The sequence below is a fragment of the Salmo salar genome, chromosome 13 (assembly GCF_965601325.2).
Source record: "Salmo salar chromosome 13, fSalSal1, whole genome shotgun sequence".
NCBI classification, from domain to species: Eukaryota; Metazoa; Chordata; class Actinopteri; order Salmoniformes; family Salmonidae; genus Salmo; species Salmo salar.
The window spans coordinates 82,246,822-82,272,334 of NC_138303.1; the positions used below are offsets into that span (position 1 = coordinate 82,246,822).

Below are 25,513 nucleotides of genomic sequence, written 5' to 3' on the forward strand. Positions count from 1 at the left end.
TCACAGGTACCAAGCAGTCATTAACAGATGATAGGATTTTCCCATGTTAAGTCATCAATACAAAAAACACCTCACCTGGCCCACTCTGGAGATGTGTGTGTTGTTCCATGTGTTGTTGTCCACTAGAATTGTTCGATTGGCCATGGCCGTTATCTGATAGCCGTAATCCCACCATGACATCACTTTAGCATCCTCTGGGGTGTTGTGGCGGAGCCAGTAGTAGGCCTCTCTGAAGTCGTCAAAGATGATGCGGCTGCCGTCTCCACCGCGGGCTGACAGAACAATAGAGGGGGAGGAGTAGGCCTCGCTGGTCACCCAGGTGGAGTGAAAAGTGTAGGTGATGAGGAAGAAGGTCATGACCAGAATCATCCCACTGGCCACCTGGTGGACAAAATGGTACAGGATATCAGTGAAACAAATACTAGAAAAACTTTCAGATCTATACAAGTGTCTAGGATTTAACGGTTGTTACTGGACCGGGCCTAGATCTCACTAGATCACTTAACCCTTATCAAAAGTTGGAATGACACCCAGTAGCAATGGATACATTCTCAGCGCTGCATTTCAGTAATATAAACAAACATTCACACACACTGCTGCTACTCAATTATCAATGCATAGTCACTTTACCCCTACCTACATGTACATATTACCTCAGCTACTCCATACCCCTGCACATTGACTTGGTACCGGTAACCCTTGTTGATAGCATCGTTGTTATATTCGGCGCATGTGACAAATACAATTTGATGTATCCTTCCTCTCTTACCTCGTTCTTGAAGGGGTAGGTGGCGTCCTGCTGCTTCTTGCTCTTCTTGTCTGGCCGGCTGATATCCAGGTTCTTCATGTAAGTTGTGAGGACCTGGGACACACCAATGCCTGACAGGATGCACATGACTGGGGCTAGGACCAGCATCAGACGCACCTGAGGAGAGAAGCAGCTGGATGAGTTAAACACACCTGCTCTGTAGTTTCTTTCTGGGAGCTCATCTGCTTGCACAACAGGCAATAGGGGAAGCATAATCTCGCACTGCAATTGATAGCTATAGGCTACATTGAGGTTTTTCATTCATTATTTAAAGCTATCTGGCATTAGTTCATAAGCTTTAGGGCCTAACTGTACACGCACCAAAGAGCCTACACGCCAAATGCTTTTAGGAACAGGCAGAAAAAGTTAGTCAATCCATGGAGGCAAAAAAGTAGGAGTTTAATTCAATAAGATAAGCTGCAAAATGGAGAGTTGAAAATAAAGGGAGGGCCAGAAAAGAATGTTTGGGAAAATATTTGTCGAAGTGATAAAATAGGATGATAGCATGTTATGTGCGATTGTGAGGCGCTATACAAATTTGAGAGTCACAAGACAAAGACTTCAAATAGGCCTATGGCACATCAAGGGAACTGTAGCCTATTGTTCAGATGGGTTAATTGGAAACTGATCTCTGGACACTGACTATAGGTCTATAACCTCTCACATAGCCTTAATATAACTCCTGCAGAAGTAAGCATTTCTTACAGTAAAATGATACACCAAATGTAGGCTAAATTATGACCCTGGAACAGGGTCTTGAGATAATGCGAATGCACAGTTAGATACCATCTGTAGAGGTGCTATCTTTATTAGTATCATAAAAGCACAAAATATGCATCCAAGCTGAAATGAAATCTTATCAGAAACATGTTAGGTCATTCTCACAGCTTTCCATTTCCTTACAACCGGTCAAACTGATGTCATTTGGAAATTTTGCACAGAAAATCTTTTCATTTTTTTTGTTATTGCATTTTATACCAAGCCCCTAAATGGCTTTGCTCCGTGAAAGAAGCAGAGCTGAAAGAGAACTTTACCCATGTCAACTAGATGGAGGCATTCATTCTACTGATTTATGACATTCTGGTGAGCAAGGGTTTATTCAGTCTTCTCGTGCAACATATAATGACAGAAGAGAAGCCGTCTGTCAGTAGCCTACATTGCATTTTCTACATTAACGGGTTAGGGTCAAGTGCGGGACTAAGGTTTTCACCTATAGTTGGGCAGTTGCGGATGGGTTATTAGCAATTGTGGGCGGGTGACCAAACAGCTGACCCGCGCACCACTACTGGGTACCAGCAGTGGTGGAAAACATACCCAATTGTCATACTTGAGTAAAAGTAAAGATCCTTAATAGAAAATGACTCAAGCAAAAGTCACCCAGTTAAAATACTACTTGAGTAAAAGTATTTGGCTTTAAAATATACTTAAGTCTGAAAAGTATAAAATTCCTCAAATTAAGCAAACCAGACAGCACGATTTAAAATACAAATTATTACGGATAGCCAGGGGCACACTCCAACATCATTTACAAACTAACATGCTGACCACACCGCTTGCGTCATGTGTGCGAGCGTTGCAAAATAAATTTAAATATAAATGTTATTCAATTACTGCACCCACACTGCTCACGCGCGCCAACGAGCGTCTGCGTTGCCAAGCGCTAAAATAGAAGTCAGTTCTATTTGTGACGCTGAATGTGGTGCAAGTCCTACCTCTCCCATCTCCTCATTGGTTTATAGAAGCAGATAACCACGTGGCTTCCCCTCATTTGTTATACCCACATGGGTGATTGAAAGATGAACTGAGTTCGGTCGGTCGTCGTGGTAACTATGAAAGTTAAATGCCAATTGCCATATAAAGTCGAAAGAAGAAAAGGCCTGGGAGGAGGAGAGATTACTAGAAACGAGTCGGTTGACCGTTTTGTGTGGATTACTTGTCAGAGTAGAGGACCTTATGCATTTCAGGTAAAATGACAACTCAACATTTATATCCCAGGACAAATTAGCTAGCAACAGCAAGCTAGCTAAATAGGACAAATTAGCTAGCAACTGTACGCGCTAGCTAGCTAGCTAAATTGCCATAAATGTTTAATGCTTTTCAACCTGTCCCCAAATTAATATAATTGGTTCAGAGTTTGTTTTGATATTTCAACCTGTGTGTCGTGATCGCGTTTGGTGTGGGGGGACAAAATCAATTTGCGGCCGGTTTGGGTACGGTGTAAGCATTTGATCTGTAAGTCCTTCAGATCAGAGGCAGTAGGGATGACCAGGGATGTTCTCTTGACAAGTGCGTGAATTGGACAATTTTCCTGTCCTGCTAAGCATTGGAAATATAACTTTTTCATGTCAAGGAAAATGTATGGAATAAAAAGTACATTTTCTTTAGGAATGTAGTGAAGTAAAAGTAGTCAAATATAATTAGTAAACTACAAAAAAAATAACTGACTTAAGTATTTTTACACCACTGGGTACCAGTCTTTTTTACCTAATCCACTCCCTGTACTCCATGTGATGTGCCAAAGAAAAATCACCACCTGCTGGAGAAGACCGATTTTGGGCCCAGTTCCCACTCGAGCGTCGCCTCTTCCTCTGGTGTGACTCACACATTTCAGTTAATTACTATAGCTCCCGCCTTGGGCCAATCGGTGTAATTTTGTAAATCCGGATCTCTATGGCAAGACAATTCATTCACCCAAGTTTCATCAAAATCAGGCCAGTGCTGTCTGAGATATCGCGTGACTAACGAAAGGACTGAGAACGATCCACAGTCCCCTCCCCGATGTAATCGTGGGGAACAACTGAGAATATTTTGCTTACAGAGAAGATGAGGGCCAGCACACCGAAACCACTATGCAAAAGGTGTTATAAAGCAGTGCAAGGGAGGTTTAGTTGCAAAACGACAAACGATTCTACACATGATATTTTGCATTGTAATGTTATTCTACTAGCAACTAAATTCAAATTATTTTTTGAGTGGCAATGACATGAACATACAGTATTTTCAGCATGACATTCATGTGAGAATTATAATACGATTACAACCCAAAAGTAATGTGAAATGCACTCATTTAGCTATGACAGCAATATATTTAAACTACTTTGTTTGTCTGGGCTTGCTAGCAGTAGCCACTAGCCAGCCAGCAGCCCTGGGCGGAGCATTGCACCCTGGGAGTTGAAATGCACTCGGAATGGTAGTATGCTGTATAAAATCCATTGTGTGTAAACTTAAAATGAGTTTCAAAGTGTTCATTGTTTTGGAACTAAACTATTCAATTAATACATACAATTATTTAACTGTAATGAATCATAGGTCAAATGAATGTAATTTGATCCAATATTACAGACAGATTTAATTAAACCCTGATATGCAGCAAATTACATTTTAAAACAGTTTAGATGCAATTGTAAAATTATTTTATGCGCCGAGTCTCAGTTTTGCATAAGGACATTAAGATATTTTTCTGTTATTTAATATGATGTTTTATTTGTTTTTAAGAAATTGAATATAAGATATTCTATTTGTTATTTCAGTAGTTCTAACCATTATCAACATATTGTTCGATGTTTAAAAAAATAAAGGACAGTCGGTTATTCAGTGACTTTAGCCAATACGCTTTATTTTTCTTGGTGTGGTATCATTTCGGTTGAGTATTTTGCAACTAAACCTGGTATCGGTATTGAATTCTGGTATCATGACAACCCTAGAGCTCTGACAGTTAGGTACCATGTGCAAGTACTACTCACAACAGCAGAAATATTGGAATATTTTAAAATGTATGTTGTCAAATATTCCTCTCATTCAAGAGATAATCTGCTAGCTGACTTACCATGACAGCTGAGAAGTACATACTGGTGACGCCATACATGATGATGAAGATCCTTGCATCAGACAGGTTATTGAAGCAGTAATACAGACCCACTGTAAGGAGGAAGCAACGCAGGTTCATTAAAGCACCACAATGTTTTTCTTCACAAGTGATTTTTGTACCTTTGTCCCAAAGGTATTCTGATCGATCCATTCATCTAAAAATCATTTCACCAGCAAGATTCTGACATTCGAGACTGATTGAGAACAATCTATGTACCTGGGAACATGAAGACGAGCAGCTGCAGGTCAAAGTAGTAGGAGGACCAAGTGGTGGGCTGGTGCTCAGACACAGAGGCGATGATGGGGATGTTGTTCTTGGCGTAAGATGGGTCCAGCAGTGAGTAGAAACGACCCGTCCAGGGGGAGATCTTCCCTGAGAAATGCAACAATCACAACACAGTCAAGTCGAATAAAAAGGCACCACCAAATCACTTACTGTAGTTCTGATACTTAATGGGTATACTGTTTTGCATTTTCTTAATCTTAACCATATCAGTATGTTCCTAAAAAAGTAATTTTAAATCTGGAGAATCTCAAATTTATAGAGGAATTGTGTTGATAGAGAAATGTAATTACAGGTTCAACAGCAAACAAGCTTTGAACGACCAAACAGGCCTGTAAATAGAAGCCTACATTCTTGAGTAGAGTAGAGACATTGCCCAGGTCTGTCTGAGTGGCAGACCTGAATTCAAATACAGCAGTATTGGTTTTCGTTCAAAAATTTGAACTGGACTTGAATGAGCGTATTTTACTGAGTGGATCCTTGGCGAGCCTCTTACCGGTTAGCATGAGCACGGTGCCCACAGAGAGCAGTACGAAGCCCACCAGGGAGATGACGCTCTTGAAGAGGACCTCAAACTGCTGGGCGTTTAGCTTGCTGCGCAGGTAGTCCACAAAGGCATGAATCTGACATAGGCCAAACACCCCGAATGCTGCCATGTGCTCAGATGACTGCACTGGCTTGAAATGGAGATGAGAGGGAGACAAGGAGTTGAATAAACTGTGTGTGTGTGTGTGTGTGTGTGTGTTTCCCAAAATCTCCACCAGCAAAAATGACTGATCATACAATATATAAATGGCTTAATCATTGTAAATAATCATATTGGGCCATCATATTCATGGACCCATGTTGTCTTCACAAGCTAACATGCAATGGACATGCAGTCTAACAACTGACTGCTCCAGTTGGAGCAACGTCTGGGCAGCTGCTGTGTCTATGCAAAGGAAGGGAGAGAATAAGGACAAGGTTTTTTTTTATTTTTTATACCTGGAAGCCAACGAAAGAGATCTGCATGGAGAGGATGGTTCCCAGGCAGTAGACGGTGCAGTAGGCCACGTAGATACGGTGGGAGAAGCGGCCAGTGAGCATGAGGACCAGCACGTGGAGGGGGATGAGGTTGATCAGGAACACATAGCCACCCCAGGAGGACACCTACAGACATAAGGGGTGTGTTCAGTTGGTTTAACGTTTTTGCCTCATATTAAATAAAATGTTATTAGTCACTTGCACCAAATACAACAGGTGTTGTATTATAATGAAATGCTTACGAGGCCCTAACCAACAATGCCGTTAAAATAAAATATGGTTAAGAATAAGAAATAAAAGTAACAAGTAATTCAAGAGCAGCAGTAAAATAACAATAGCGAGACTATATACGGTGGGGTACCAGTACAGAGCCAATGTGCGCGGGCACCGGTTAGTTGAGGTAATATGTACATGTAGGTAGAGTTATTAAAGTGACTACGCAAAGATGATAACAACAGAGTGTATCAGTGGTGTAAAAGAGGGGGGGGGGGGCAACAAATAGTCTGGGTAGCCATTTGATTAGGTGTTCAGGAGTCTTATGGCTTGGGGGTAGAAGCTGTTTAGAAGCCTCTTGGACCTAGACTTGGCGCTCCGGTACCACTTGCCGTGCGGTAGCAGAAAGAACAGTCTATGACTAGGGTGGCTGGAGTCTGACAATTTTTACAGCCTTCCTCTGACACCGCCTGGTATAGAGGTCCTGGATGGCAGGAAGCTTGGCCCCAGTGATGTACTGGGCCGTTCGCACTACCCTCTGTAGTGCCTTGCGGTCGGAGGCCGAGCAGTTGCCATACCAGGCAGTGATGCAACCAGTCAGGATGCTCTCGATGGTGCAGCTGTAGAACCTTTTGAGGATCTGAGGACCCATGCCAAATTATTTCAGTCTCCTGAGGGGGAATAGGTTTTGTCGTGCCCTCTTCACGACTGTCTTGGTGTGCTTGGACCATGTTAGTTTGTTGGTGATGTGGATGCCATTATGGTGTTGATGTGAGCCATGACCAGCCTTTCAAAGCACTTCATGGCTACAGATGTGAGTGCTACGGGGCAGAAGTCGTTTAGGCAGGTTACCTTAGAGTTCTTGGGCACAGGCACTATGGTAGTCTGCTTAAAACACGTTAGTATTACAGACTCGGACAGGGAGTGGTTGAAAATGTCAGTATAGACACTTGCCAGTTGGTTAGCGCTTGCTCGTGTGACAGGTTAAAGGAAATACTCATAGCCTGTTATACATTAAAAAGTATTAGTAAGTTCATAGTATGTGAGGATCTTAAAACATCTAAGGTTAAAAAGATCATGCATTCTGTATTAGTTGATAGAGATTGATAACATTCATAATTGTGTTAAAGTTAAAATCCATCAAGCGTACAAAAGGTAAGAATTGTAAAAGGAATGTGTAAACGTTATATTGATTACTTTATTTTGTGGTGCCTAACTGAAGGGGAAAAGTGTTAATCTGTGATCTACTAAATGCTCTTTAATCTATGAGCCTGAGATCGATTGCTCTGGTCTCCACCCAAGTTCGCGGGGAAATCGCGGTCTTTTCCTCATTACAGTAAAAGTTCTCACTGAGGAAATAATACCGTATCACTCTCGTGATTATTTCTCCCCTTTTTCAGGGGCGTAACATTTTTGGAGGCTCCGCTGAGATTGCTGCTCAGATGTCCAGTTTCCACATCCTGGTCGCTGAATTCCGAGCCAGCTAAATCTCCACATAACAACTCAGGCAGGCTGCAGTGAGGAAAGTGTTGCTGTTCGAGGGGAGCTGGAAGTTGGTGGTTAAGTACGTGTCAGCTGAGGCCATTGATCGACCATCAGAGACAGTAAGGACCATCTAATTCAGAGTCAACTCCTGCACATTAAAAGTTCCTCCTGCACTGTCAACATGACGACCGCCTTGGAAGAACTACAGGAAGAGGTAGTAGGAGAATTGCACACCCTGACTAAAGACAAGTTACTAGAGATATGTGATTTCCTTGACATCTCAGGCGAACAGAGAAGAGATGTTCAAGATAAATCCCGCATATCATTGATGACTCACATTATGAGGTTCCTTGAAAGAGAGGAAGCTGCAGAGTTAGAAGATGGCGGCATGTCGGAATTGTTGCTACTTAAAGACAAAATGACAGATGATCAGTGGCATAGATAACAAAACAGGGCAAACTGACCAGGATATTGAAACAGCCGGAACACATCACAGAATAGAGGAACTGAGAACTGCAACCCCACAACAAGGGGTGGGAACTGAGCAGATTACTGCAGCCAAAGCCAGTGATTCTCTGCGTCAGCCCCAACCCCATGCTAATCTTCAGGTGAGCGTGCCGCTCTCACCCAGTGCACAGCCCAGCTCATACTGGCGCAAAGAGTTTAAAATTTCTGGTCAGATAGGTGAACCGGGCCAGAAAGATACTGATTTTTTCCAGCCTTGCCCATCAGATCGAGAATGGACTTAACAGAGGCTATCCTGAGGTAGAAATAGTAGACGCAGTAGTCAGGGCTATTTCTCCAGGCTCACAGCTACGCAGCTACTTGGAGGGTAAACCCCAGCTAACTCTTCCCACACTTAGATGTATCCTGCGTTCCCACTTCCAAGAGAAGAGTGCAACAGAGCTTTACAAACAGCTAGCTTCAGAAGCACAGCATAGCAAGGAGACCCCTCAAAGCTTCCTGATGCCCGTCTTAGATTTGAGGCAGAAAGTACTGTTTGCATCCCAGGAGTCAGAATCAGGGCTTAAGTATGACCCTGCTCTAGTCCAGCACATGTGTTTACACACAGTCCTTACAGGTCTCCAGAGTGACAGTATCAGGATAGACATGCAGCCTCTCCTGCTAGATAGCGAAACATCAGATGAGGTTTTGCTAGAGAAGCTTAACATTGCTTGTGCTAATGAGATAGAAAGACGAAACAAAAGGCGGTTTAATTCCCCACAGCCTGCTACAACGGTAAGTGTAGTCCAGTTAGAAGATACGCCATCTGCAAAGTGCCCTGTGAAGGAAGCCAAAGCTAAGATACCCGCAGAACTGTTAACAGAGTTAGCTGAACTTAAGACAGGTGTAGCTTCTCTAAAAGGTCTCAGTGCAGAGATTGCTCAGATTAAGGAGACATTACAGCAGCCTATGTTTCAGTCACCGCCTTGTGTCTATGCCCCACCTCCAGTTAGGAGGCCAGATAGGGACCCCCAGCCACCTGTTTCCCATCAGCAGTATTACAGCAACTACAGTCAGCCCCAAGCACCTGACTCTGCTCAGCATCAATATGCACCTAACCTGTATACCAACCGCTCTGCTCAAGCTCCAAGGAGGTGTTTTGTCTGCCAGCAGGCCAGAACAGATGCACGCTGCACACACTGCTTCCGATGTGGGAGTGGAGAACATTTTCAAGCTGGATGTAAAATCCGGGGGAGTCAGACCATCATGAGAGGCCCCTTTAAACGGGGAAGGGTTACCGCTGAGGGACGAGTGTTAACCGTAGCTACCAAAAAGTCCCAGAAATGTGCAAATTGTCCCCGAGAAGATTCATTTGAGAACCTGAAACAATGTTCATCATGTAAAGAGATACTGTACTGTTCCAAAGTATGTCAAAACCAACATTGGACTAAACATAGGGAAAAATGCACTCACCTGAAAATTGACTACCAGGGAAAGGTTTTCCTGCACAGAGGAAAATGCCCACTCTTTACCATCCCTAGCTCAAGGTTGCCACCCCCGTAAGGTCACCTCGCTAGTCGGCAGACAGTGCCTTATTAAGTGTCACCTGAATCGCCACCATCTCCAAGCTCTATGGGACACAGGCTCTCAGGTATCGGTCATTGATGAACGATGGAAAGAGAAATCTCTCCCAAACGCAAGGCTGAGAGATGTTTCAGAAATCCTGGACTCACCTGATGGTCTAAGGTTGACTGCAGCAAATGGGACTGAAATGCCGTACCTGGGATGGATTGAAACAACTTTTTGGCTAGCCTCTGAAACTGACCAAACAAAGGAACTGATCATCCCAGTGCTAGTAATGAAAGGCTGTCACCTATCTCATCATCGGTTTCAATGTTATCGAGCACATCCTGACAATGACCGACAAGACTAAACAATACAGTACAGTAAAAACAGCTTTCCCAAGCCTCAAAAGAAACAAGGTGAGAGCTTTTATACAGGCTGTTAGCGCAGAACAGACAGATGAATATGCAGTGAAAACCAAGAAAGAGAAGGTTGCTGTACCAAAACACAGTAGCATTCAGATTGAGTGCCGTGTAGCTTCCCAGCCTTTCAAAGAGGACATGACAATGCTTTTCCAGCCAGACCTGAACCCGCAGTGGCCAGACGACCTTGAGTTCTTTGACACACTAGTCAGTCAGAGTCAGGAAAGATGTTTTTCCAGTTATCATGCTTGATGTCTCTAACCCCACTGACCACGACATTGCCCTGCTAGGACGCACAATAATCGGTACAGTACAAACCATTATGACTGTGTTACCTGCCCAGGTCTTTGAAAAAACTGTCACCCCAGCCACCGTGAATCACACAAGCATTCAAACCCCATGTACTGCTACTGAACAGTGGGATCCACCAGTAGGTTTAAATCACCTAACCGAAGAGCAGAGAGAAGTTGTTAGGCAAATGCTTAGAGAAGAGTGTCACTCCTTCTCCAGATCAGACAATGACATTGGCTGTATTGAACGATTGAAAATGACTATTTCTCTAAAGGACTCTGAATCAGTCAAGCGCACATACATGTCAGTGCCCAGGCCACTGTATCAGGAGATGAAGGGTTATCTTTATTACCTCATAGCCCAGGGCTGGGTTAGGAAGTCAAACTATTCATATTCTTCACCTGTCGTGTGCGTTCGGAAGAAGGACGGGACCCTCCGGTTGTGTATAGATTACAGAGACCTGAACAGAAAGACACATCCCGACCGCCAGCCTATCCCTCGGGTCCAAGACATCATGGACAGTTTAGGTGGTAATTCCTTGTTCTCCCTTTTAGATCAGGGAAAAGCGTATCACCAGGGGTTCATCTCGGAAGAAAGCAGACCACTGACAGCATTTGTGATCCCATGGGGACTCTATGAGTGGATACGTATGCCATTCGGCCTCATGAACGCTCCTGCAGCTTTTCAGCGGTGTATGGAGGAGTGTTTGGAAGGGCTCCGGGATAACATCTGCATTCCTTATCTGGACGACACGCTAGTTTTCAGTAAAACATTCGACAGCCATGTGAATGATGTGCGAAAAGTTTTGCAGCGTCTCAGAGAGTATGGCATTAAACTCAAACCAAGTAAGTGTGATCTCTTTAAACCCCAGGTCCGTTATTTGGGCAGAATAGTGTCTGCAGAGGGCAGCCGAGTTGACCCAGCTGATTTTGAAGCAGTAAGAGCATTGAAAGAAATCAGACCAGAGACTGTGGGCCAGCTCAGAAAAATGCTTGGTTTACTCACTTACTACAGACAGTACATCAAAGACTTTTCTAGGAGGGCCAGCTGCCTGTATGACCTCCTGAAAGCAGATTCAGAGAAATTACCTCACCACCCACAGAAAACAAAAACAAAGAAAGCAAGTCATGTGGTGCCCTCAAACAAGCCAATCCTGTGGACTGACCAGCATCAACAGGCACTTGAACAGCTGATTGAGTGTTTGCTTCACCCACCAGTCTTAGGGTTCCCTGATTTCACTCAGCCATTTGTTGTACACACTGATGCGTCACACCAAGGCTTGGGAGCAGTTCTTTATCAAAAGCAAGATGGGAAGCTTAGGGTCATTGCTTATGGCTCTCGAACCTTAACAGCAGCTGAGAAGAACTATCACTACCACTCGGGCAAGCTAGAATTTCTAGCTCTAAAATGGGCAATCACTGATAAGTTCCGTGATTATTTGTACTATGCTCCGACCTTCACTGTATACAGCGATAACAACCCGCTCAGCTACATTCTGTCTACTGCAAAACTGAACGCAACCACTTCCAGGTGGGTTGCAGAATTGGCTGATTTCCACTTTACAATAAAGTACAGGCCAGGCAAAGAGAACGGTGATGCAGATGCTTTGTCAAGGATGCCACTGGATGTAGAGTCACTGATGGAAGAATGTTCTGAGGAGCTTCCACCAGACACCATTGCCGCCACGATACAAGCAGTTGAGGTACAGAAAGAGGCTGTTGTACCTTGGTCACTTTCAGCTGCATCTATGTCACGGAGGCTCTCCGCACTGCTAAAGCTAACTCTCTCTCCTCTGCTCTCATACTTCTAGACCTATCTGCTGCCTTTGATACTGTGAACCATCAGATCCTCCTCTCCACCCTCTCCGAGTTGGGCATCTCCGGCGCGGCCCACGCTTGGATTGCGTCCTACCTGACAGGTCGCTCCTACCAGGTGGCGTGGCGAGAATCTGTCTCCGCACCATGCGCTCTCACCACTGGTGTCCCCCAGGGCTCTGTTCTAGGCCCTCCTATTCTCGCTATACACCAAGTCACTTGGCTCTGTCATATCCTCACATGGTCTCTCCTATCATTGCTATGCAGACGACACACAATTAATCTTCTCCTTTCCCCCTTCTGATAACCAGGCGGCGAATCGCATCTCTGCATGTCTGTCAGACATATCAGTGTGGATGACGGATCACCAGCTCAAGCTGAACCTCGGCAAGACGGAGCTGCTCTTCCTCCCGGGGAAGGACTGCCCGTTCCATGATCTCGCCATCACGGTTGACAACTCCCTTGTGTCCTCCTCCCAGAGTGCTAAGAACCTTGGCGTGATCCTGGACAACACCCTGTCGTTCTCCACTAACATCAAGGCGGTGACCCGATCCTGTAGGTTCATGCTCTACAACATTCGCAGAGTACGACCCTGCCTCACACAGGAAGCGGCGCAGGTCCTAATCCAGGCACTTGCCATCTCCCGTCTGGATTACTGCAACTCGCTGTTGGCTGGGCTCCCTGCCTGTGCCATTAAACCCCTACAACTCATCCAGAACGCCGCAGCCCGTCTGGTGTTCAACCTTCCCAAGTTCTCTCACGTCACCCCGCTCCTCCGCTCTCTCCACTGGCTTCCAGTTGAAGCTCGCATCCGCTACAAGACCATGGTGATTGCCTACGGAGCTGTGAAGGGAACGGCACCTCCATACCTTCAGGCTCTGATCAGGCCCTACACCCAAACAAGGGCACTGCGTTCATCCACCACTGGCCTGCTGGCCCCCCTACCTCTGAGGAAGCACAGTTCCCGCTCAGCCCAGTCAAAACTGTTCGCTGCTCTGGCACCCCAATGGTGGAACAAGCTCCCTCACGACGCCAGGACAGCGGAGTCAATCACCACCTTCCGGAGACACCTGAAACCCCACCTCTTTAAGGAATACCTAGGATAGGATAAAGTAATCCTTCTAACCCCCCCCCCCCCTTAAAATATTTAGATGCACTATTGTAAAGTGGTTGTTCCACTGGATATCATAAGGTGAATGCACCATTTTGTAAGTCGCTCTGGATAAGAGCGTCTGCTAAATGACTTAAATGTAAATGTCAGTATCAGCTGAAGGTGAGACAACCACTGCAACAATCAGCTCGATCCCAAAAGATGGGATAAGAGAAGCACAAGAATCTGATCCGGTCATCCGTCCTGTGCTCAATTTCAAACTGTCTGGTTCCAAACCGCCAGTTAAAGAGCAAAAGGAATGCAGTCCAAAGACAAAATGCCTATTCAGGGAATGGGACAAATTGACAATAGACAGTGATGGCATTCTGTACAGAATCACTACAGCCCGCAAGCAGTTAGTTCTACCAGAGCAGTACAAAGGTAAAGTAATGGAAGAGTTGCACAATAACATGGGACACCAAGGTACTGACCGCACTGTATCACTAGTACGTGACCGCTTCTTCTGGCCATATATGCAAGCTGATATCGAGCAATATGTGACTAAAACTTGTAGCTGTGTCAAGCAGAAAAAGCCAGCCCATGAAACAAGAGCTCCTCTGACAAACATTGTGACGACACAGCCATTTGAACTGGTATGTATAGACTTCCTTCATCTCGACAGATGCAAAGGGGGATATGAGTACATCCTCGTGATTGTTGATCATTTTACACGTTTCACTCAAGCCTACGCCACCACATCAAAGTCAGGTAAAACTGCTGCAAATCTCATCTTCAATGACTTTGCCCTGAAGTTCGGGTTCCCGTCCCGCATCCACCATGACCAAGGGGGAGAATTTGAAAATCAGTTGTTCCATCAATTAAAGAAACGCAGTGGCATGGCGGGGTCCAGAACAACACCCTATCACCCGATGGGGAACGGTCAAGTGGAACGCATGAACAGAACAGTGTTGCAAATGTTAAAGACACTAACTGAGACACAAAAGTCAAACTGGAAGGAGTCTCTGAACAAACTGGTTTATGCCTATAACTGCACCCGTTGCGAAGTGACTGGCTATTCACCATTTTATCTTCTGTTTGGGAGATCACCCAGGCTTCCAGTTGATATGCTCTTTGGATTGTGCACAGAGGCAGGTTCCAGTAACCAGCGAGACTACGTGGAGAACTGGAAACGAGGGATGGAAGAAGCATATGCCATTGCAAATGAAAATGCTCAGAAAGCCGCTGAAAGAAGTAAGAAGTACTATGACACCAAAGTTAGGAGTTCAGTGCTACAGCCTGGCGAGCGAGTTCTGATTAAAAACCTGACACCAAGAGGAGGACCAGGAAAACTCCGTAACTATTGGGAAGATACAATTCACACAGTAGTGAGACAAATGGGTTCAGACCTGCCGATTTATGAATTGAGACCAGAAAAGGGTAGGGGACGCTCCAGGGTCCTGCACAGAAACCTGCTCATGTCCTGTGACCACTTACCTTTTGAGACACAACCAGAAATGACCAAAGATGACAAAAGTCAGAAAAAAAGGAGACATCAGCCTGAATCAGAGCCTCTAGATTCTGATGAAGACAGCGGGGATGAATATGACCTTCATCATGAACCGCTACAGGTTCCCACATCTCCTACAGTACCTGAGGAGAGGGATGCTGAACCAGCAAGAGAGTGGGAACACAGGCCCCCACCAGTGAAACAGACAGTTGCAGTGCCAGTCCCTGATACGCAACCAGCACAGCCTCTGGTTGAAAAGCGGCTGGAGGAGACAACCACAGTTAAAGACCTGCCTGCTGAGGAGATGAACTTGCCTGCTGAAAATTTGCCTGATGATCGTCCACCAAGTGCCTTTCCTTCATTAACTGCTGCTGCTGAACCTGAGGAACCAGCCTACCAGCTGCCACAAAGAGAGAGACACCCTCCAAGACGTATCACCTATGATCAGCTTGGTATCTCTTCCTGCTACAGTATCCAGCCACAGTTGTTCCCTGTCTACTCTGCACCAGGAATGGTTCCATGGCTGCCATCACTACAGCAATGTTACTTTCAGCCACCTTACATGTATGGGCTTCAGCAAACATGAGGCTACAGAGTTGATATGTTTGACCATGGACTGCTGACTGATTTCACAGGCTGTCACAAGAGACAATTTGCAGACTATGCATATAGATCATTAAAATGGATGTACTGTTGATCAATAGTATGAGAAAAGACTGCTTATGGACTGTTTATACAGCTGGTCAACAGATATGGACTGTGAAAATAACTTGTTTAGTTATATTTGAACTGTGACTCTTGACCTCTGCTCAAGTACTACCTTACAGAAGAGGATTTCCTAGGTCCAGTGCAGACAGACTGTTGAAGAAGACGATGTTGGTAATGTTGGGACAACATTTATTTTGTCGGGAAGAGTGTGACAGGTTAAAGGAAATACTCATAGCCTGTTATACATTAAAAAGTATTAGTAAGTTCATAGTATGTGAGGATCTTAAAACATCTAAGGTTAAAAAGATCATGCATTCTGTATTAGTTGATAGAGATTGATAACATTCATAATTGTGTTAAAGTTAAAATCCATCAAGCGTACAAAAGGTAAGAATTGTAAAAGGAATGTGTAAACGTTATATTGATTACTTTATTTTGTGGTGCCTAACTGAAGGGGAAAAGTGTTAATCTGTGATCTACTAAATGCTCTTTAATCTATGAGCCTGAGATCGATTGCTCTGGTCTCCACCCAAGTTCGCGGGGAAATCGCGGTCTTTTCCTCATTACAGTAAAAGTTCTCACTGAGGAAATAATACCGTATCACTCTCGTGATTATTTCTCCCCTTTTTCAGGGGCGTAACATTTTTGGAGGCTCCGCTGAGATTGCTGCTCAGATGTCCAGTTTCCACATCCTGGTCGCTGAATTCCGAGCCAGCTAAATCTCCACATAACAACTCAGGCAGGCTGCAGTGAGGAAAGTGTTGCTGTTCGAGGGGAGCTGGAAGTTGGTGGTTAAGTACGTGTCAGCTGAGGCCATTGATCGACCATCAGAGACAGTAAGGACCATCTAATTCAGAGTCAACTCCTGCACATTAAAAGTTCCTCCTGCACTGTCAACATGACGACCGCCTTGGAAGAACTACAGGAAGAGGTAGTAGGAGAATTGCACACCCTGACTAAAGACAAGTTACTAGAGATATGTGATTTCCTTGACATCTCAGGCGAACAGAGAAGAGATGTTCAAGATAAATCCCGCATATCATTGATGACTCACATTATGAGGTTCCTTGAAAGAGAGGAAGCTGCAGAGTTAGAAGATGGCGGCATGTCGGAATTGTTGCTACTTAAAGACAAAATGACAGATGATCAGTGGCATAGATAACAAAACAGGGCAAACTGACCAGGATATTGAAACAGCCGGAACACATCACAGAATAGAGGAACTGAGAACTGCAACCCCACAACAAGGGGTGGGAACTGAGCAGATTACTGCAGCCAAAGCCAGTGATTCTCTGCGTCAGCCCCAACCCCATGCTAATCTTCAGGTGAGCGTGCCGCTCTCACCCAGTGCACAGCCCAGCTCATACTGGCGCAAAGAGTTTAAAATTTCTGGTCAGATAGGTGAACCGGGCCAGAAAGATACTGATTTTTTCCAGCCTTGCCCATCAGATCGAGAATGGACTTAACAGAGGCTATCCTGAGGTAGAAATAGTAGACGCAGTAGTCAGGGCTATTTCTCCAGGCTCACAGCTACGCAGCTACTTGGAGGGTAAACCCCAGCTAACTCTTCCCACACTTAGATGTATCCTGCGTTCCCACTTCCAAGAGAAGAGTGCAACAGAGCTTTACAAACAGCTAGCTTCAGAAGCACAGCATAGCAAGGAGACCCCTCAAAGCTTCCTGATGCCCGTCTTAGATTTGAGGCAGAAAGTACTGTTTGCATCCCAGGAGTCAGAATCAGGGCTTAAGTATGACCCTGCTCTAGTCCAGCACATGTGTTTACACACAGTCCTTACAGGTCTCCAGAGTGACAGTATCAGGATAGACATGCAGCCTCTCCTGCTAGATAGCGAAACATCAGATGAGGTTTTGCTAGAGAAGCTTAACATTGCTTGTGCTAATGAGATAGAAAGACGAAACAAAAGGCGGTTTAATTCCCCACAGCCTGCTACAACGGTAAGTGTAGTCCAGTTAGAAGATACGCCATCTGCAAAGTGCCCTGTGAAGGAAGCCAAAGCTAAGATACCCGCAGAACTGTTAACAGAGTTAGCTGAACTTAAGACAGGTGTAGCTTCTCTAAAAGGTCTCAGTGCAGAGATTGCTCAGATTAAGGAGACATTACAGCAGCCTATGTTTCAGTCACCGCCTTGTGTCTATGCCCCACCTCCAGTTAGGAGGCCAGATAGGGACCCCCAGCCACCTGTTTCCCATCAGCAGTATTACAGCAACTACAGTCAGCCCCAAGCACCTGACTCTGCTCAGCATCAATATGCACCTAACCTGTATACCAACCGCTCTGCTCAAGCTCCAAGGAGGTGTTTTGTCTGCCAGCAGGCCAGAACAGATGCACGCTGCACACACTGCTTCCGATGTGGGAGTGGAGAACATTTTCAAGCTGGATGTAAAATCCGGGGGAGTCAGACCATCATGAGAGGCCCCTTTAAACGGGGAAGGGTTACCGCTGAGGGACGAGTGTTAACCGTAGCTACCAAAAAGTCCCAGAAATGTGCAAATTGTCCCCGAGAAGATTCATTTGAGAACCTGAAACAATGTTCATCATGTAAAGAGATACTGTACTGTTCCAAAGTATGTCAAAACCAACATTGGACTAAACATAGGGAAAAATGCACTCACCTGAAAATTGACTACCAGGGAAAGGTTTTCCTGCACAGAGGAAAATGCCCACTCTTTACCATCCCTAGCTCAAGGTTGCCACCCCCGTAAGGTCACCTCGCTAGTCGGCAGACAGTGCCTTATTAAGTGTCACCTGAATCGCCACCATCTCCAAGCTCTATGGGACACAGGCTCTCAGGTATCGGTCATTGATGAACGATGGAAAGAGAAATCTCTCCCAAACGCAAGGCTGAGAGATGTTTCAGAAATCCTGGACTCACCTGATGGTCTAAGGTTGACTGCAGCAAATGGGACTGAAATGCCGTACCTGGGATGGATTGAAACAACTTTTTGGCTAGCCTCTGAAACTGACCAAACAAAGGAACTGATCATCCCAGTGCTAGTAATGAAAGGCTGTCACCTATCTCATCATCGGTTTCAATGTTATCGAGCACATCCTGACAATGACCGACAAGACTAAACAATACAGTACAGTAAAAACAGCTTTCCCAAGCCTCAAAAGAAACAAGGTGAGAGCTTTTATACAGGCTGTTAGCGCAGAACAGACAGATGAATATGCAGTGAAAACCAAGAAAGAGAAGGTTGCTGTACCAAAACACAGTAGCATTCAGATTGAGTGCCGTGTAGCTTCCCAGCCTTTCAAAGAGGACATGACCATGCTTTTCCAGCCAGACCTGAACCCGCAGTGGCCAGACGACCTTGAGTTCTTTGACACACTAGTCAGTCAGAGTCAGGAAAGATGTTTTTCCAGTTATCATGCTTGATGTCTCTAACCCCACTGACCACGACATTGCCCTGCTAGGACGCACAATAATCGGTACAGTACAAACCATTATGACTGTGTTACCTGCCCAGGTCTTTGAAAAAACTGTCACCCCAGCCACCGTGAATCACACAAGCATTCAAACCCCATGTACTGCTACTGAACAGTGGGATCCACCAGTAGGTTTAAATCACCTAACCGAAGAGCAGAGAGAAGTTGTTAGGCAAATGCTTAGAGAAGAGTGTCACTCCTTCTCCAGATCAGACAATGACATTGGCTGTATTGAACGATTGAAAATGACTATTTCTCTAAAGGACTCTGAATCAGTCAAGCGCACATACATGTCAGTGCCCAGGCCACTGTATCAGGAGATGAAGGGTTATCTTTATTACCTCATAGCCCAGGGCTGGGTTAGGAAGTCAAACTATTCATATTCTTCACCTGTCGTGTGCGTTCGGAAGAAGGACGGGACCCTCCGGTTGTGTATAGATTACAGAGACCTGAACAGAAAGACACATCCCGACCGCCAGCCTATCCCTCGGGTCCAAGACATCATGGACAGTTTAGGTGGTAATTCCTTGTTCTCCCTTTTAGATCAGGGAAAAGCGTATCACCAGGGGTTCATCTCGGAAGAAAGCAGACCACTGACAGCATTTGTGATCCCATGGGGACTCTATGAGTGGATACGTATGCCATTCGGCCTCATGAACGCTCCTGCAGCTTTTCAGCGGTGTATGGAGGAGTGTTTGGAAGGGCTCCGGGATAACATCTGCATTCCTTATCTGGACGACACGCTAGTTTTCAGTAAAACATTCGACAGCCATGTGAATGATGTGCGAAAAGTTTTGCAGCGTCTCAGAGAGTATGGCATTAAACTCAAACCAAGTAAGTGTGATCTCTTTAAACCCCAGGTCCGTTATTTGGGCAGAATAGTGTCTGCAGAGGGCAGCCGAGTTGACCCAGCTGATTTTGAAGCAGTAAGAGCATTGAAAGAAATCAGACCAGAGACTGTGGGCCAGCTCAGAAAAATGCTTGGTTTACTCACTTACTACAGACAGTACATCAAAGACTTTTCTAGGAGGGCCAGCTGCCTGTATGACCTCCTGAAAGCAGATTCAGAGAAATTACCTCACCACCCACAGAAAACAAAAACAAAGAAAGCAAGTCATGTGGTGCCCTCAAACAAGCCAATCCTGTGGACTGACCAGCATCAACAGGCACTTGAACAGCTGATTGAGTGTTTGCTTCACCCACCAGTCTTAGGGTTCCCTGATTTCACTCAGCCATTTGTTGTACACACTGATGCGTCACACCAAGGCTTGGGAGCAGTTCTTTATCAAAAGCAAGATGGGAAGCTTAGGGTCATTGCTTATGGCTCTCGAACCTTAACAGCAGCTGAGAAGAACTATCACTACCACTCGGGCAAGCTAGAATTTCTAGCTCTAAAATGGGCAATCACTGATAAGTTCCGTGATTATTTGTACTATGCTCCGACCTTCACTGTATACAGCGATAACAACCCGCTCAGCTACATTCTGTCTACTGCAAAACTGAACGCAACCACTTCCAGGTGGGTTGCAGAATTGGCTGATTTCCACTTTACAATAAAGTACAGGCCAGGCAAAGAGAACGGTGATGCAGATGCTTTGTCAAGGATGCCACTGGATGTAGAGTCACTGATGGAAGAATGTTCTGAGGAGCTTCCACCAGACACCATTGCCGCCACGATACAAGCAGTTGAGGTACAGAAAGAGGCTGTTGTACCTTGGTCACTTTCAGCTGCATCTATGTCACGGAGGCTCTCCGCACTGCTAAAGCTAACTCTCTCTCCTCTGCTCTCATACTTCTAGACCTATCTGCTGCCTTTGATACTGTGAACCATCAGATCCTCCTCTCCACCCTCTCCGAGTTGGGCATCTCCGGCGCGGCCCACGCTTGGATTGCGTCCTACCTGACAGGTCGCTCCTACCAGGTGGCGTGGCGAGAATCTGTCTCCGCACCATGCGCTCTCACCACTGGTGTCCCCCAGGGCTCTGTTCTAGGCCCTCCTATTCTCGCTATACACCAAGTCACTTGGCTCTGTCATATCCTCACATGGTCTCTCCTATCATTGCTATGCAGACGACACACAATTAATCTTCTCCTTTCCCCCTTCTGATAACCAGGCGGCGAATCGCATCTCTGCATGTCTGTCAGACATATCAGTGTGGATGACGGATCACCAGCTCAAGCTGAACCTCGGCAAGACGGAGCTGCTCTTCCTCCCGGGGAAGGACTGCCCGTTCCATGATCTCGCCATCACGGTTGACAACTCCCTTGTGTCCTCCTCCCAGAGTGCTAAGAACCTTGGCGTGATCCTGGACAACACCCTGTCGTTCTCCACTAACATCAAGGCGGTGACCCGATCCTGTAGGTTCATGCTCTACAACATTCGCAGAGTACGACCCTGCCTCACACAGGAAGCGGCGCAGGTCCTAATCCAGGCACTTGCCATCTCCCGTCTGGATTACTGCAACTCGCTGTTGGCTGGGCTCCCTGCCTGTGCCATTAAACCCCTACAACTCATCCAGAACGCCGCAGCCCGTCTGGTGTTCAACCTTCCCAAGTTCTCTCACGTCACCCCGCTCCTCCGCTCTCTCCACTGGCTTCCAGTTGAAGCTCGCATCCGCTACAAGACCATGGTGATTGCCTACGGAGCTGTGAAGGGAACGGCACCTCCATACCTTCAGGCTCTGATCAGGCCCTACACCCAAACAAGGGCACTGCGTTCATCCACCACTGGCCTGCTGGCCCCCCTACCTCTGAGGAAGCACAGTTCCCGCTCAGCCCAGTCAAAACTGTTCGCTGCTCTGGCACCCCAATGGTGGAACAAGCTCCCTCACGACGCCAGGACAGCGGAGTCAATCACCACCTTCCGGAGACACCTGAAACCCCACCTCTTTAAGGAATACCTAGGATAGGATAAAGTAATCCTTCTAACCCCCCCCCCCCCCTTAAAATATTTAGATGCACTATTGTAAAGTGGTTGTTCCACTGGATATCATAAGGTGAATGCACCATTTTGTAAGTCGCTCTGGATAAGAGCGTCTGCTAAATGACTTAAATGTAAATGTCAGTATCAGCTGAAGGTGAGACAACCACTGCAACAATCAGCTCGATCCCAAAAGATGGGATAAGAGAAGCACAAGAATCTGATCCGGTCATCCGTCCTGTGCTCAATTTCAAACTGTCTGGTTCCAAACCGCCAGTTAAAGAGCAAAAGGAATGCAGTCCAAAGACAAAATGCCTATTCAGGGAATGGGACAAATTGACAATAGACAGTGATGGCATTCTGTACAGAATCACTACAGCCCGCAAGCAGTTAGTTCTACCAGAGCAGTACAAAGGTAAAGTAATGGAAGAGTTGCACAATAACATGGGACACCAAGGTACTGACCGCACTGTATCACTAGTACGTGACCGCTTCTTCTGGCCATATATGCAAGCTGATATCGAGCAATATGTGACTAAAACTTGTAGCTGTGTCAAGCAGAAAAAGCCAGCCCATGAAACAAGAGCTCCTCTGACAAACATTGTGACGACACAGCCATTTGAACTGGTATGTATAGACTTCCTTCATCTCGACAGATGCAAAGGGGGATATGAGTACATCCTCGTGATTGTTGATCATTTTACACGTTTCACTCAAGCCTACGCCACCACATCAAAGTCAGGTAAAACTGCTGCAAATCTCATCTTCAATGACTTTGCCCTGAAGTTCGGGTTCCCGTCCCGCATCCACCATGACCAAGGGGGAGAATTTGAAAATCAGTTGTTCCATCAATTAAAGAAACGCAGTGGCATGGCGGGGTCCAGAACAACACCCTATCACCCGATGGGGAACGGTCAAGTGGAACGCATGAACAGAACAGTGTTGCAAATGTTAAAGACACTAACTGAGACACAAAAGTCAAACTGGAAGGAGTCTCTGAACAAACTGGTTTATGCCTATAACTGCACCCGTTGCGAAGTGACTGGCTATTCACCATTTTATCTTCTGTTTGGGAGATCACCCAGGCTTCCAGTTGATATGCTCTTTGGATTGTGCACAGAGGCAGGTTCCAGTAACCAGCGAGACTACGTGGAGAACTGGAAACGAGGGATGGAAGAAGCATATGCCATTGCAAATGAAAATGCTCAGAAAGCCGCTGAAAGAAGTAAGAAGTACTATGACACCAAAGTTAGGAGTTCAGTGCTACAGCCTGGCGAGCGAGTTCTGATTAAAAACCTGACACCAAGAGGAGGACCAGGAAAACTCCGTAACTATTGGGAAGATACAATTCACACAGTAGTGAGACAAATGGGTTCAGACCTGCCGATTTATGAATTGAGACCAGAAAAGGGTAGGGGACGCTCCAGGGTCCTGCACAGAAACCTGCTCATGTCCTGTGACCACTTACCTTTTGAGACACAACCAGAAATGACCAAAGATGACAAAAGTCAGAAAAAAAGGAGACATCAGCCTGAATCAGAGCCTCTAGATTCTGATGAAGACAGCGGGGATGAATATGACCTTCATCATGAACCGCTACAGGTTCCCACATCTCCTACAGTACCTGAGGAGAGGGATGCTGAACCAGCAAGAGAGTGGGAACACAGGCCCCCACCAGTGAAACAGACAGTTGCAGTGCCAGTCCCTGATACGCAACCAGCACAGCCTCTGGTTGAAAAGCGGCTGGAGGAGACAACCACAGTTAAAGACCTGCCTGCTGAGGAGATGAACTTGCCTGCTGAAAATTTGCCTGATGATCGTCCACCAAGTGCCTTTCCTTCATTAACTGCTGCTGCTGAACCTGAGGAACCAGCCTACCAGCTGCCACAAAGAGAGAGACACCCTCCAAGACGTATCACCTATGATCAGCTTGGTATCTCTTCCTGCTACAGTATCCAGCCACAGTTGTTCCCTGTCTACTCTGCACCAGGAATGGTTCCATGGCTGCCATCACTACAGCAATGTTACTTTCAGCCACCTTACATGTATGGGCTTCAGCAAACATGAGGCTACAGAGTTGATATGTTTGACCATGGACTGCTGACTGATTTCACAGGCTGTCACAAGAGACAATTTGCAGACTATGCATATAGATCATTAAAATGGATGTACTGTTGATCAATAGTATGAGAAAAGACTGCTTATGGACTGTTTATACAGCTGGTCAACAGATATGGACTGTGAAAATAACTTGTTTAGTTATATTTGAACTGTGACCCTTGACCTCTGCTCAAGTACTACCTTACAGAAGAGGATTTCCTAGGTCCAGTGCAGACAGACTGTTGAAGAAGACGATGTTGGTAATGTTGGGACAACATTTATTTTGTCGGGAAGAGTGTGACAGGTTAAAGGAAATACTCATAGCCTGTTATACATTAAAAAGTATTAGTAAGTTCATAGTATGTGAGGATCTTAAAACATCTAAGGTTAAAAAGATCATGCATTCTGTATTAGTTGATAGAGATTGATAACATTCATAATTGTGTTAAAGTTAAAATCCATCAAGCGTACAAAAGGTAAGAATTGTAAAAGGAATGTGTAAACGTTATATTGATTACTTTATTTTGTGGTGCCTAACTGAAGGGGAAAAGTGTTAATCTGTGATCTACTAAATGCTCTTTAATCTATGAGCCTGAGATCGATTGCTCTGGTCTCCACCCAAGTTCGCGGGGAAATCGCGGTCTTTTCCTCATTACAGTAAAAGTTCTCACTGAGGAAATAATACCGTATCACTCTCGTGATTATTTCTCCCCTTTTTCAGGGGCGTAACACTCGCAGTACATATCCTGGTAATCCGTCTGGCCCTGCGGCCTTGTGAATGCTGACCTGTTTAAAGGTCTTACATTGGCTGCGGAGAGCGTGATCACACAGTCTTCCAGAACAGCTGGTGCTCTCATGCATGTTTCAGTGTTATTTGCCTCAAAGCGAGCATAGAAGTAGTTTAGCTCATCTGGTAAGCTCGTGTCACTGTGCAGCTCTTGGCTGTGCTTCCCTTTGTAGTCTAATGGTTTGCAAGCCCTGCCACATCTGACGAGTGTCAGAGCCGGTGTAGTACGAGTAGATCTTAGTTCTGTATTGACCCTTTGCCTGTTTGATGGTTTGTCGGGGGAAATAGCAGGATTTCTTATAAGCTTCCGGGTTAGAGTCCCGCTCCTTGAAAGCGGCAGCTCTAGCCTTTAGCTCAGTGCGGATGTTGCCTGTAATCCATGGCTTCTGGTTGGGGTATGTACGTACGGTCACTGTGGGGGGGGACGTCATCGATGCACTTATTGATGACACCAATGACTGATGTGATGTACTCCTCAATACCATCGGAAGAACCCCGGAACATATTTCAGTCTGTGCTAGCAAAACAGTCCTGCAGCTTAGCATCTGCTTCATCTGACCACTTTTTTTATTTATTTATCTAGTCACTGGTACTTCCTGCTTTAGTTTTTGCTTGCAAGCAGGAATCAGGAGGATAGAATTATGGCCATGTTTGCCAAATGGAGGGTGAGCTTTGTATGCATTTCTGTGGGTGGAGTAAAGGTGGTCCAGAGTTTTTTCCCCCTCTGGTTGCACATTTAA

At 45.6% G+C, this 25,513-nt stretch overlaps 1 protein-coding gene across 2 annotated transcripts in view; it reads right to left on the reverse strand.

Moving 5' to 3' along the window:
- The window catches only part of stt3a (Dolichyl-diphosphooligosaccharide--protein glycosyltransferase subunit STT3A), a 30,522-nt gene that overhangs the window by 1,697 nt on the left and 3,312 nt on the right, over window positions 1-25,513 (reverse strand). For both annotated transcript variants that reach the window (NM_001141725.1, XM_014137444.3), the window contains exons 8-13: window positions 5,943-6,107; window positions 5,455-5,635; window positions 4,893-5,048; window positions 4,635-4,726; window positions 770-925; window positions 76-381 (exon numbers count right to left, since the gene is read on the reverse strand). In NM_001141725.1, the coding sequence (NP_001135197.1) occupies window positions 76-381; window positions 770-925; window positions 4,635-4,726; window positions 4,893-5,048; window positions 5,455-5,635; window positions 5,943-6,107 (1,056 nt within the window). The remainder of the gene's footprint in view (window positions 1-75; window positions 382-769; window positions 926-4,634; window positions 4,727-4,892; window positions 5,049-5,454; window positions 5,636-5,942; window positions 6,108-25,513) is intronic.